The sequence below is a fragment of the Podarcis raffonei genome, chromosome 1, assembly GCF_027172205.1.
Source record: "Podarcis raffonei isolate rPodRaf1 chromosome 1, rPodRaf1.pri, whole genome shotgun sequence".
Lineage (NCBI taxonomy): Eukaryota > Metazoa > Chordata > Lepidosauria > Squamata > Lacertidae > Podarcis > Podarcis raffonei.
In genome coordinates, this window is record NC_070602.1 from 78,603,957 (window position 1) to 78,616,815 (window position 12,859).

General features: G+C 44.7%; 1 protein-coding gene across 1 annotated transcript in view; it reads right to left on the reverse strand.

The window, feature by feature from the left end:
• The window catches only part of SYT12 (synaptotagmin 12), a 49,825-nt gene that overhangs the window by 3,326 nt on the left and 33,640 nt on the right, over window positions 1-12,859 (reverse strand). Inside the window, exons 5-6 of the mRNA XM_053395808.1 lie at window positions 1,027-1,242; window positions 647-767 (exon numbers count right to left, since the gene is read on the reverse strand). Coding sequence (XP_053251783.1) covers window positions 647-767; window positions 1,027-1,242 — 337 coding nt within the window. The remainder of the gene's footprint in view (window positions 1-646; window positions 768-1,026; window positions 1,243-12,859) is intronic.

Consider the following 12,859-nt stretch of genomic DNA (forward strand, 5'->3'; position numbering starts at 1 on the left):
GATGGTTATTCAAGAAGCCCAAATAGGATGCCTAAGAGGGAGACATTGTGGAACAGTTGATTACTACCCTGCTGAGGCAACTCTGAAGTTTAAAATATTAGATGAAATTTGTTTTCAGTGGGTCTGCCCTGGATGCTATGATGAAGCCAGCTTAAAGGTGAGTATGTCTGAGTCTGTGCACCTTAAGGTGCCTTACTTTCCCCTCTGAGTGGCATAAACTCACCACATGCAGCTGAAACTATAGGGCAGGCCCCCTAGAATCACAGATTGGCACCAAGACAGATTTGTTTCCCAGCTCGTCTCCTCCTAACAACTAAGAACAAGGAATGCCCAGAGCTTAACAGCAGTCTCTAGAAGAGCACTAAAGAATACACTGAGGTCCAAACTAAATGCCATGGGGGAGACAATGCATAATGAATGCATTTATGTCTCTCTACATTTATTTCAATTGGCCCAATTGTAAGGAACAATTGGGACTGTGATCACAGGGTGGGCTAACCATTTCTCCCCACACTATTTTCACAATAAAAATTGTGATCACGGGCACAACTAATTTACCCACTGTGGAGTAAGGCAACATCTTCACACTCTATCCAGTCACGGCTGCAGGGCAGGGCGGAGGAGTTTTGCAAGACTGTTTACTGACCTGCAGTCATTTTCCCATTGGTCCACACAAGATTCTTGGCCTTAACCACAACTACTGTCAACCGCTCTGCCGTTGGGAGATAGCTAAGAGAAAGCAGAATTTCACCCACTGAATCAGTTGCCTGCAGGGAACAAGAAGGAGACAGGTGACTGCTCATTAAATGGATGGTAGAGATCACTACTCTAGCTCAAGGCAGTGGGGAACATTAGAAAGCAACTGAGCTATATAAAAAGGTAGCATTTGAGGGCCAATTCAGTCAACTTTGGTGGCTGCCAAGGGCCCTGCTATCTTAAGGGGCTGAAGATTCTCCCTTGCCCCATATCCTTGCCCCACCCATTCTCCCAAACCCTATTGCCCTCTGCCCTGTTACAATAAGCTACCTTGTTCATGTCCTGTAGATAGAGCCATGCATTGAAGGGCCTGATGGAGAGATCCAAGTCTGACAACTTCAACTCAGCGACTCCAGTGCTGATGTTCCTTTCGTCTTCATCTATGCCAAAGATGGAAAACCTCAAGCTGTTTTCTTCCAGTGCAGAAGGGTCCAAGGGGATTGAAAACCTCTCATCGAAGAAGACTGAGTAGGCAGTCCTTTGGATCTGCACAGATAAAAAGGAAGCACAGGAGAGGGCTGAAATGCCAGGTGAGGAAAAAACACAGGAACATAGGAAGCTGCTATATGTGCAGACGTGAATGGCACAGGGATATCAGTTGACAGAAGGTCAGCAAAATACATTCTTGAGAAAACTTCTGCTCCTGGAAACACAGAGGCTGTGCGCACACTATACCTTCAAATGATATTCAAAGCACATTCTTTCCCTCCAAGAATTCTGTTAAGAACTGCTGGGAATTGTAACTCCGTGGGGGGTAAACTATAATGACTAGAATTCTTTGAGGGAAAGAACGTGCTTTAAAGGTGTAGTGTGTACACAGCCTAACACACTTTCAACAGATCAGCATCTCTGAAGATTCACCGTTTCAAAGCCCAGCAAATGGAAAGCAACACTGGAACGACACATTCAAACACCACACATATATCATAATATCACAAATGGACGGATTTGGTAACTGGTGCAGAATCAACAATCAAGTTTTTCAGTTTTCTTTTCCCTTCCCCCTCATTTTTCATCTTTATGGCAGTGAAATTTCTAAAGCGAGAGGGTAGCTGAATAGGATTTCCACTCCACTCCACACCTAGGTGATGCAGAATGAATGTACAAAATAAAAGCAACTGTTTTCTTTTTCTTCCACTTCCATCCTCATTTTATCCTCACAATAACCTCACAACTTGGACCTTGGACTTGGCAAATGCAGTGAGATTTATGGTTCAGCAGATATTTAAACTCAGGTTTCCCTTGGGTCTCCTCTAACCACTATACCACATAGTCTCTATGTGGAAATGTGCTTAATTTATTCTAGCTGCAAGATTTGGATCTTTCCCCCCAGCTCTGTTCTAGAAATACAGGCATTAATGTATCTTATCCGAGAAGACAAACAAGCTGTTATTTGGGTGCCAGTGTCAATCTCTGCTACCTAAGGACCTGTGCCCTTCAACTATTTGCCTAGGATACACTTCCTCTGTTTCTGCCTCTTGGGATGCCCCACGTGCTCTTGATCTGCACTGATGACTTTCCAACTACATATTGATCTTCTTCAGGTTCCATGCTGTCAGGTCTCCTTTTATACATATCACCCGCTGGCACAAGATGTTGGACACAATATTATGTTTGCTGACTGGGAACAGTTATGGACCACAGGTATGAAGTTTACGGCATGTAATGCCCTAAGAGAGAATATTATGAAAATGATATACAGGTGGTACATGACCCCAGTCAAGCTAGCAAAAATCTATCACTTGCCCGATAATAAATGTTGGAAATGTAAAGAAACTGAAGGTACATTCTTTCACCTTTGGTGGACGTGCCCAAGGATTAAGGCTTTCTGGGAGACGATATATAATGAATTGAAAAAGGTATTTAAATATACCTTCTTGAAGAAACCAGAGGCCTTTCTCCTGGGCATAGTCGGCCAATCGGTGTTAAAGAAGGATAGAACTTTCTTTATGTACGCTACAACAGCAGCAAGAATACTTATTGCAAAGTATTGGAAGACACAAGATTTACCCACCCTGGAAGAGTGGCAGATGAAGGTGATGGACTATATGGAACTGGCGGAAATGACTGGCAGAATTCGAGATCAGGGAGAAGAGTTGGTGGAAGAAGACTGGAAGAAATTTAAAGACTATTTACAGAAATACTGTAAAATTAATGAATGTTAGAATGATGTTGGATTGAAATTAAGTGGTTTCTAGCTGAAATGGTATAAAAGAACATGAAAAAAACGGTTTTTTATAAGTAAAAATCTAATGTTATAATAACTTAAGATTAAAGATCTGGGTAGAATAAAGAGGGAAAGAAACTGCTAAGTTAATAAATTGAACTGGAATACAAAAAAGGGAGGTAAGAGGAGGTCCGGGAAATAAGTTAATGAAAAATAATGTGATGAAAAGATTGATTGTTTTTAATTATTTTTATTTTGTATTTTTCCTTTTTTCTTTTTCTATTTTGTAATGTAAAAACCTAAATAAATAAAAATTTTATATATAAAAAATATATACATATCACCTGCTGCTGCTGCCGCCAGCAGCACCACTGCTGTCCTGTTCTCTCAGGGACACCTTCCACACTCTCAGGTAGAAGGGAACTCCCAAGCAACTGGCTCATTCTATGTGCAAAATCCATAACATTGGCTTCTGTCGGTCATTCCTCTCTGAATAATGTGTTTCATGCACTTTGCTGATGAGAACATTTTCCCTGTGCCCACTTTCCAGAGCATTTGCACTGAACAATTCATGATTTAGCTGCTTAAACAATAATACAGTTTCTGAAATACGGACTCTTGTGCCCAGAATGGTTCCCTAAGGCACAGCCAATCATTACATGCAGGCGGACACACATTGTCATAACGTAGACACTGGCCAGGAGATGCTGGCTGGGTTAACTTACTTCTGAGGGATGGCCTCAAACCTCTCAGCCACATTGGCCATGTTTGCGTGGTTTAAATGTGAATAAACAGACAGCTGGTCCCTGCTACTTTAAAGTTCCCACTTCGCTCTTAGCTGCCACCCTAGGAGCAACAAACAGCAAGGTTTGGCTTTACTGTCTGAACTGAGGCACACATTTTGTTTCTCCTCAAACAAACCACAAACCTCTGTTCAGAGCCCATGAAGAGCTAATAATAATTATTTGTACCCCGCCCATCTGGCTGGGCCTCCCAGCTAAACCCTGTCGTTGTTGTTCCTGGAGGTGGCCAAGTCAGGAGATGGGAAGATGGCACCTTCTTCATGCAGAAATCCCCTCTTCAACACAACCATTAAGAGTGCAGGAGCCTTGCCCCCTTTCTCCCAGGGGCCTTGCAACTTGAAGACATCCAATGCAAAATAGAAATGGGTCAGGTTTTCTCATGTTCAGAGTGCCTCTCCATGATCTGACCCTCACCCCCTCACAAGATGCTAGTTATACTGTCCCAAAAATGGTGGGGGGCCGGGGGGGAATACCTTAGATAGTGGGTAAAAGTAACACAGCCCTCACTTCCTGTTTCCACTTGAAATCTGCCATTTGGGGTTGAAGGACATTATACAGAAAGGGAGAGTTCTCTGTGGGCAATGCCAGATTTTCCTGGTATGAATTGCCACCAAAAGAGTTATGATTAGTTGGAAACAGAACAAGCCAAACAAAAACGATACTGCTTTAAAGACCTTTAAAGTACATTTGAAGCACAATATTTCCCTCAAAGAATTATGGGCAGTTTGCCCCCCACAAAATTACAATTCCCAGCAACCCTTTAAAGGCATGGTATTGTACAGGGAGAGGAGGACCCTGTAGAAAACCTTCCTATAAAGAAATCTTGCACCCCGTTTGTAGTAACCGATAGCCCTTCAGACTTCAGACTCAGAGACAAAGCAGTAAGAAGGCATTTGCTGCTTACACAGACAAAGAGGCGGCACATTTTGTGGTCTTGGGGGAATGAAAATGGCTGTTGCCCTCTCCCCACCCCCATCCCAAGCAGCCAGCTCATGTAAGTTTCTCCACACAGTCATGCCCCCAAAGAGAATAGCATCGGCATAAAAAGGCAGGCAGCACTTGCTTGTGTGAGCCAGCTGTTAAAGATACATAAAGGCAGGATCTCTGGATTTCATCTCGCCCAGGGATTTATTTGGGCTCTTGGACTTTCGTTTTCCAGGCTGCATCCCAAATGACTTTTTAGTGCACATGAGCAGAGAACAGGAAACGAGCAATGAAAGGATAATCTGCATGCCTGGGAGAAGACATGGAAGCTTTGAGCTGGCTTAAGGGTGGTGGTGATGGGGCTTGCCCTATAAGCACATTTTTTTTCTGGGAAATGACCACATCATGTTTTCATGTGTCTTAGGACAGAGGAAGGAAGGTGCAAGGAGAAGCAGAAGCCCCTCTCTAGGCTGGCCAGGAACAAGAGCTACCTTCCATCTTCAATATTTCTGCTGAAGGGGAGTTTCTGTGGGCGCCACTTACAATCTCTGGGAGCTTGGCAAGTGTGAGAAGAGCTGTGCCCGATGAACTGATTAGTAGCTATATGGATGCAGGACAAAGGGCAGGAACACAGGCATCCCCACTGCTTCACACATTCAGAACGGTGCCTCCTCCATATTTGCACTGAGGGTTGGAACTCCCTCCCAGGGGAAAGCTATTCCACCCCATCTGTCAGCCTTCCAGGAAAAAGGCTGTGCTGTTCCCACGGGCATTCAAAATCCTCTTGAGTTTAAAGGGATCCCCCTATATGACTGCTCTCTTTTCTTTCTTACGGCTTTTGGATTTTGTTTACTGCCACTGCCTAATTGATTAATTAGTTGCTGGTTGGCTGCTCCTTGTGCTTCAGTTTGTTTTAATAGGTATTTTGTGTTTAAATACTGTCAGCTGCCTTGAATATCGTTTTGCTTCCAAAAAGGAAAGACAGGATATACGCATTTTGAAATAAAGTAAGAAAAATCTTTGTGTGTGTGTGTGTGTGTGTGTGTGTGTGTGTGTGTGTGAGAGAGAGAGAGGGGGGGGGGAGATCTGTGATCAGATCCCTCACTTCTTTTCCTTTGCTTAAAGAAAAAGCTATGGGAAGATGCTGACTTGGATTGTGTCCACAGCTCTAGGGAAGGGGGTTAACCCCTTCCCCCCTGCACCATTTCCCCTATTTGAATCACCCCTTTCCAGCTGCTGCGGAGAAGGGAAAGACAGGGACATAAATGTGACAGATTAAACCTAACAAGCGAATGATGCCTATTTGCATTCCACTAGTGTTAAGACTTAACCACTGCATATATTAAAAGGCCTGGGGAACATAGCTCAAGGTCACTTGACAGCCGAGCCCATTTTTCATCCGGGATACCACCACCCCCTCACATAATTTGGTAAGGGACTATGCACATGCCTAAAGGCACCCTTTGTTATTAGTTTTTCTGCTCTGGTGCTTAACCCTGGCTCAGAGCCAGCATGGAATAGAGCTCAGAGTGTCAAGACTAAGGCTGTGGATTCAAATCTGTGCTCAGGCATGAAGTCCGCTGGGTGATCTAGGGCCAATTACTGTCTCTCAGAGAGGAGTTGTGAAGATCAGCTCATGGGAGGGAAACTGGGAATTAAATGTTGCAAAGTAAGCGCTTTAATCTGAATCAGGACCAAGCACTGGACGCTGGGCAAATCACACCCACCCACCCGCCCCCTCAGGCTTATTTTGATCACCAGTAGGAAAAGAACATTTAACTCCTAATCCTCACTTCACACTGCAATTAACAAAGGAGACACATCATACTGAGGGAAGATTTCAGATACAAATTAGAAGACCCCCCCCCTTGGCCTGCCTCTGAGAATGTAAATTTACAAAGTGAACCACCACCTCCTCCTCCTCGCCCGCTTCTGTCTCCCATTCTGAGGGTGCGTGGGAGGTTTGCTAAATAAATGATCAACCATGCAGCACAAAGTCAAAGAGGCAGACGCTTTGGTATTTGAAAGGAAATACTGTAAACAATGTCCATTCATAAGAGAATCTTCCTTCCCAACCACCCACCTACCCCTTCCCCCATTTTCTCCCACCCCCCACTGATGAACTTATCAATGCTGGGATGCTCATTGCATCAGCTTCCACCTCACTGAAGCAAGAGCTGCAATTTCAGTCAAAAATCTACAGGGGGAAAAGACATTTTCTGCAGCTATTTTCTACAGTAGGGCCACCAGCGTGACAAGAATGCATGCTAGAAACAGCGACCCCTTTTGTACTGCCATGCTCCAAGCCTTGTGATTTGGAAGAAATCATGAACAAAATCTTCCTCCCCAAGTTCACCTCCCTCCAGGTATTGTTGGACTATGGCCCCTCATCAGACCCAGCCAGCATGGCCAACGGTCAAAGATGATGGGGACTGCAGTTCAAAAAAATTGGAGGGCACCAAGTTCAGGAAGTCTGGTCTACAAATATGTGGCCATTGCTCCACCAGTGCAAGATATGGAACCTACACCACTTTCCTCCCTTCCAGGGTCTGTTCTGAGGGTTCACTTGACCCGCCACCAGAGCTAATTTGGGGGTGGGCAGGGAGAAGAGAGGGGAAAGGCCCTGTTGCACGAGTAGAAGTCATTGCATGGGCTTCCGCGAGTAGGGCCAGATGGCTGAACCCTGCCCTCAGGCTCTTGTGACCACACTCTACCATCCTGTTCCTTGGAAGTCCCTGCATTTTATCTTTATGTACTGCAAAATAAGAATATTCCACGCTGCTCTTAAATATGCTGCTCAAACTCTCTTTGATAACTAAGAAAGATATGGGTGTGCTGTCTTCTTCTCCTACTTCTTGGGTCACCCTACTTTCCATGCTCTACTTTCACCCTACATTTAGTACACAATCATGAATGTCAGAAGCAGGAAAAAGGTGTCATGATTCGATGAAGAACCTTCAAAGCTTCCTAGATGAAGCATGTGTCCCTCCATGCAAAATAGGTGCTCACCTACAGCCTCTTCAAACCTTGGGAATGGCAAAGCAGTCACCAATTTCCTGTCTTTGCCTTCAATTCTCCTCAGATGCCATTGTTCCTGCACACTCGTGACATTTTGCCCTCCCTGGTGCTTTTTCTCATCCTTAAGAACACCCGAAGGACCAGGATTTGCACATCAGGTTGCCCTCATTCTCCATCCTTTCTAGATCTTATTCGATTCTTCACCTTGCTCAGTAGTACATTACTAGTCACCTTTCTGGGCAAACCTGCTGCTTGGGAAAGCATTGCAACACATTTGTGGAGTCAGCCATTGCCACAGAGAAGCTAGCTGCTGTTAGCTTTTAGAAGCAGAGTCACTTCACTTACGGGTGTTTCAGTCATCAATATTGCCATCATATTTGTATTAAAAAGCACAAATTCTGCCGCAGGCTTAAAATCTAACCAATTCTCCTCCCACCTGCTAAAAAACAAGAAACAAAATCCCACAGATAAAAAAACAAAACAAAACACCCTTACAACACGGAAACTCCCCCCAGTCAATTAGGAATAGAGAAACGTTTCAAGAAAGTGAAAAAGTATGCAGAGTTCTGATGATATCAGCTCAGGATAAGTTTTCATGGCTTTCCAAATGCCAAAACAGAGGGAGAGGTACAGATAGCCTGGTGCAATGAGTTCCAGGGAAAGGGGACAGCAAGAGAGAAGGGAAGGAAGGAGGTGGAAAACAAAATAATTAATCCAATCCATAGACTGATGGGCACAGCTAAGACGACAAGAATACAAGTAAAGAAGAAGAGAAGGATAAGGCAGAAGAACAAAGAGCCCTTTGAACAAAAAGAAGTAAAAGCAGATCTGGCAAGCAAACAGGAGTCCTGGAGAGTGTGTAACAATGTGGAAACGGGAAGAAAATGAAGAAAAAGCCAACCAGGCAGAAGAACTGAGATCAGTTGAGGACTGGCTGAGGTGGTCCAAAAAGAATAAATGAGTGGTCCAGTGACACTGCAGTAGAACTCAATACCCACAAAATGTCTTTTAAATAGAGATAGATGATAGAAAGAAAGATAGATAGATGATAGATAGATAGATAGATGATAGATAGATAGATAGATAGATGATAGATAGATAGATGATAGAGAGAGCAATATTTGAAAAGTGAAAAGGGCCAGTTGAAAAAGGAACTTTGGGCTGCAGAAGGTGAATTACTCCAACTGGATTACAGAGAAGCACAGAAACTGCATTATACCCCTGGACCAAGCTGGACAAGAAAAAAAAAGTTTTAACCCCTTATGAAATATCTGGAATCAGGACTCGATGTAATAAGCCAGATTTCGGGCATACAGTGGTACCTCGGGCTAAGAACTTAATTAGTTCCGGAGGTCCATTCTTAACCTGAAACTGTTCTTAACCTGAAGCACCACTTTAGCTAATGGGGCCTCCTGCTGCTGCTGCGCTACCGCTGCACAATTTCTGTTCTCATCCTGAAGCAAAGTTCTTAACCTGAAGCACTATTTCTGGGTTAGCGGAGTCTGTAACCTGAAGCATATGTAACCCGAGGTACCACTGTATTGTTATTTGCTGTGAATGAGCTTGTGCACATTGCCCAATCATTCCTCCCCTGGTGTAACTGGTAAAAAGGAGCTGCAACTAAGGCTGGCTTCCCATTATATTAAACCAGGGGTTAGTGGTTTGTTGTTCCTCAGTAAGCCGGCAACAAGCCATGACTTTGGCTGTTGGCTTGTACTCATGGCTCATCAGGGAGCAAGACACCACAAACCCTGGTTGGGATTGTAATGGGAAGCCAAGCTTCACTGTGGCTTCCAGGTCTGTTTATCCTGCTCGAACCAACCAAGGACCAAATTGGGAGTGGTCAGACATCACTGCTTGTTCACAATAAATCACAGCAAGCCAGGAAGTAGGCGTCACACATGAATGCAGCCTGTGTGTCTTCTGTGGAAGAAAGGACATGGCTAGGCAGGACACTTTACCAGCCAAGAGTTCAGATATGGCAGGCATGCTCAACAACTTTGACCTGAAGCCCCAAAAAGGGGGTAGATCACTGCCAGTTTTTAACTCTGTGAGTAGATCACAGTCTCTTGGAAGTTGGCCACCCCTGTGATATGGCATATGAGTGATCCCTTCTAAGGCTGAAAATCATTAGAAAATCTTTCTACTTGCACAGCCTGGTATAAGAGGCTCTTGTTTTAAAATCACTGCAGACAAAGTACTGACAGTTCCCACTGAAATCTCTGTGGGTTTTAGTGACTGGTATATGTCGCACTGAAACACATTTTTTTCTGTTATACCTTCCTGGGTCTGTGGAGCATGATGCAGCAGCACCAGAAAATGGCATTCTCAGCTCCCTGTCTGGGCCTAGCACTGTCACTCCCCGCAGTTACATCAGATTTCCCTGGCTGGCTTCTAATTTTCTCAGCTAATTAGGCAAATGGAAGAGCTTTTCATCAGCTGTGTTGTCCTTATATCACTTCACTGCTAAGTCTGCCCTGGTCAGCAGCAAACAGATGAACAAGCTCAGCAACATGAAAAGGCAAGAGACAGGTTTCCATGTGCGGGATAAGATAATATAACCTATATCCTCCTAATTACCATGTTTCATGGGGGTCTGCAGCTTGACTTTAAAGAAACCGAACCTGTTTGTTGGCTGCAACAGGGGGAGTGCAGTAAGGAATGTTCCACCCAGTTCCACCAGTCACAACAAAGGACACTTTCTGTCAGTATCTCATCATACATGCTAGTTTTCTTATTGGATATCTGAAGATGTTGCATCTTTGCAAAAGTGTTAATAATGCAATCGTCAAGAAGATCCTGATTTATATAAGGCTGGTACACTGCTTATCATGGAATATTTCACTGATCATGGCTAGGATTCCAGAGGAGCCTAAAGGTGCAATCCAGATCTACATAACGTTAAGAGTGAACCTACTGTAGAAGCATCCCCACCATGTTTTAGACAGACATGCGGTCTTCTCTCCTGGACTGAACTCGGGGGAAACCCTTCTTCTTGCATCTCTGCACAACAAGGAAGATTGGCTGCATGCATGTAGAGGACTAGACAGACATTCATCAGTTCAACTTGTGTTGTCCTTTACAGTCATCAAGTCCTCAGTGCCTGATATTTTCTAAGGATCCCAACACTCAGAGACATTGACAACAATCACAATGAATGTGCAGAATCTGCCATTTGCAGACTCTTGTGAAGTTAAGCACAGCCACCATGTTGCCCACAAGGAAACAGTGAAACTGAGAGGTTTATGACAGCCCTGTATTTAAGCACTCACCTGGTACTCCTAGGAGACAATGAATGGTATACAGATGAGTGAGCAGAATGGAGGGTGGGGAGGAAGATAGGGGACAAAGTGTGCCCAGCATACAAACAGAGAAGGCTATTGAAAGAGGGTTGGAACTCTCTATCCCTCCTCTGCTAGCCCCAGATGACTAGTAAACAGTTCTGCAGGCTGGTAACTTCAGTTCACAGATTTACAAGGCTGGCTTATGCCAAGAATTCAAGAATGCAAGATAAATGAATGTATTGGTGCCGCCTGATAAAGGGAAACCAGTCTTCAGGCTTGTAAACAGCCACATACCTGGTCTCCTGTGGCAAGCACGAATCTCCTCCAGGAAACCAAGCAGGAAAGCTTGACAAAACGTGGTACTTTTCTCTAAAATTACATGTGGGCAGACAGGTGTTTGTGGGCTTGTTTCAAGTTTGCCAGTCTCCTGCCTCTTGATAGTACTTCTTCACACGCTTCTGACATTTGCTGGCTGAGTGAGGGCAGACTGTCTGCCACTCTGTCTGGGAACAGCTCCTGACCACTTTGGCATTCTCTCTCTCACCTAATTTTTGCTTGGACGCTGTGTGATCGAGAAATTGTCTTCCTGCTGTTTCCCAGGCCCCTTTCTGCCAAGGAGCACCTCCCTAATGAAGCCTTTGGGGCTTGAGCTGCTCTGCCTGATACGCTGCTGAGTTTCTTCCATCCTCCTCCCTCCAGCATCTCTGGCTGCCTGGCACAAGCCCCCCTGGTGCTTGGAAAAGACAGAGTTAGCCCAGAGAACACAGCAAGCGAAGCAAGCATTAAATTTTCATCGTTTCTCAGTAGTAGGGCAGGTTGAGGAGGGAGGATGTTTGCTGTGTGTGCCCAGCTTAGCTGTCACAAGGCACCAGGGCAAGAAGAGCAAACTCACTCTCAGCTGCCCAAACTGAGCCAGAAGCTTTTCAAAGGGCAAGAACAAAATAACTAAACAGGTTCTGCTCCTCATGGGAAAAACAACACCTCATCTGAGAGCAAATTCTATTGAAAATCAATGGCACTTGCTTCAAAGTAAATATGTTTAGAGCTGGGTCACTAGCTACAGACTCGTATAACTGCATGTCTGCACCATCCATCTGCAACGAGACAGTGCAGTGCTATAAACATGCCCAGAATCCCTCGCAAATTAGCCCCTGGAAGAGGACACAATAAATTAATAATCCCTTCAGTTCTGGTAGGGGATGAACAGACTTGTTTTTCTTTACATAAGAAAAAGCTTGCCTGGCAGATTACCCTTGCAGACTTTCCCTCTTCTACACAACTATAAAAGGAAGAGAAGCCTCCTTTTCTACCGCCCTAATCAGAAATGGCAGCCTCCAAATGGAGCCAACATACAGTGGTGCCTCGCAAGACGAAAAGAATCCGTTCCGTGAGTATCTTTGTCTTGCGGTTTTTTCGTCTTGCGAAGCAAGCCCATTAGCGGGCTTAGCGGATCAGCTGATAAGTGGCTTAGCGGATCAGCTGTTAAGCGGCTTAGAGGCTTGGGGAAAAGGGGGGGGGAGGGAAAAAAACCCCACAGGAACTCGCAAGACATTTTCGTCTTGCGAAGCAAGCCCATAGGAAATTCGTTTTGCGAAGCACCTCCAAAACGGAAAACCCTTTCGTCTAGCGGGTTTTCCGTCTTGCGAGGCATTCGCCTTGCGGGGCACCACTGTACAGTGGTACCTCGGGTTAAGTACTTAATTAGTTCTGGAGGTCCATTCTTAACCTGAAACTGTTCTTAACCTGAAGCACCACTTTAGCTAATGGGGGCCTCCTGCTGCCGCCACACCGCCGGAGCACAATTTCTGTTCTCATCCTGAAGCAAAGTTCTTAACTCAAGGTATTTATTTCTGGGTTAGCGGAGTCTGTAACCTGAAGCGTCTGTAACCTGAAGCATCTGTAACCCA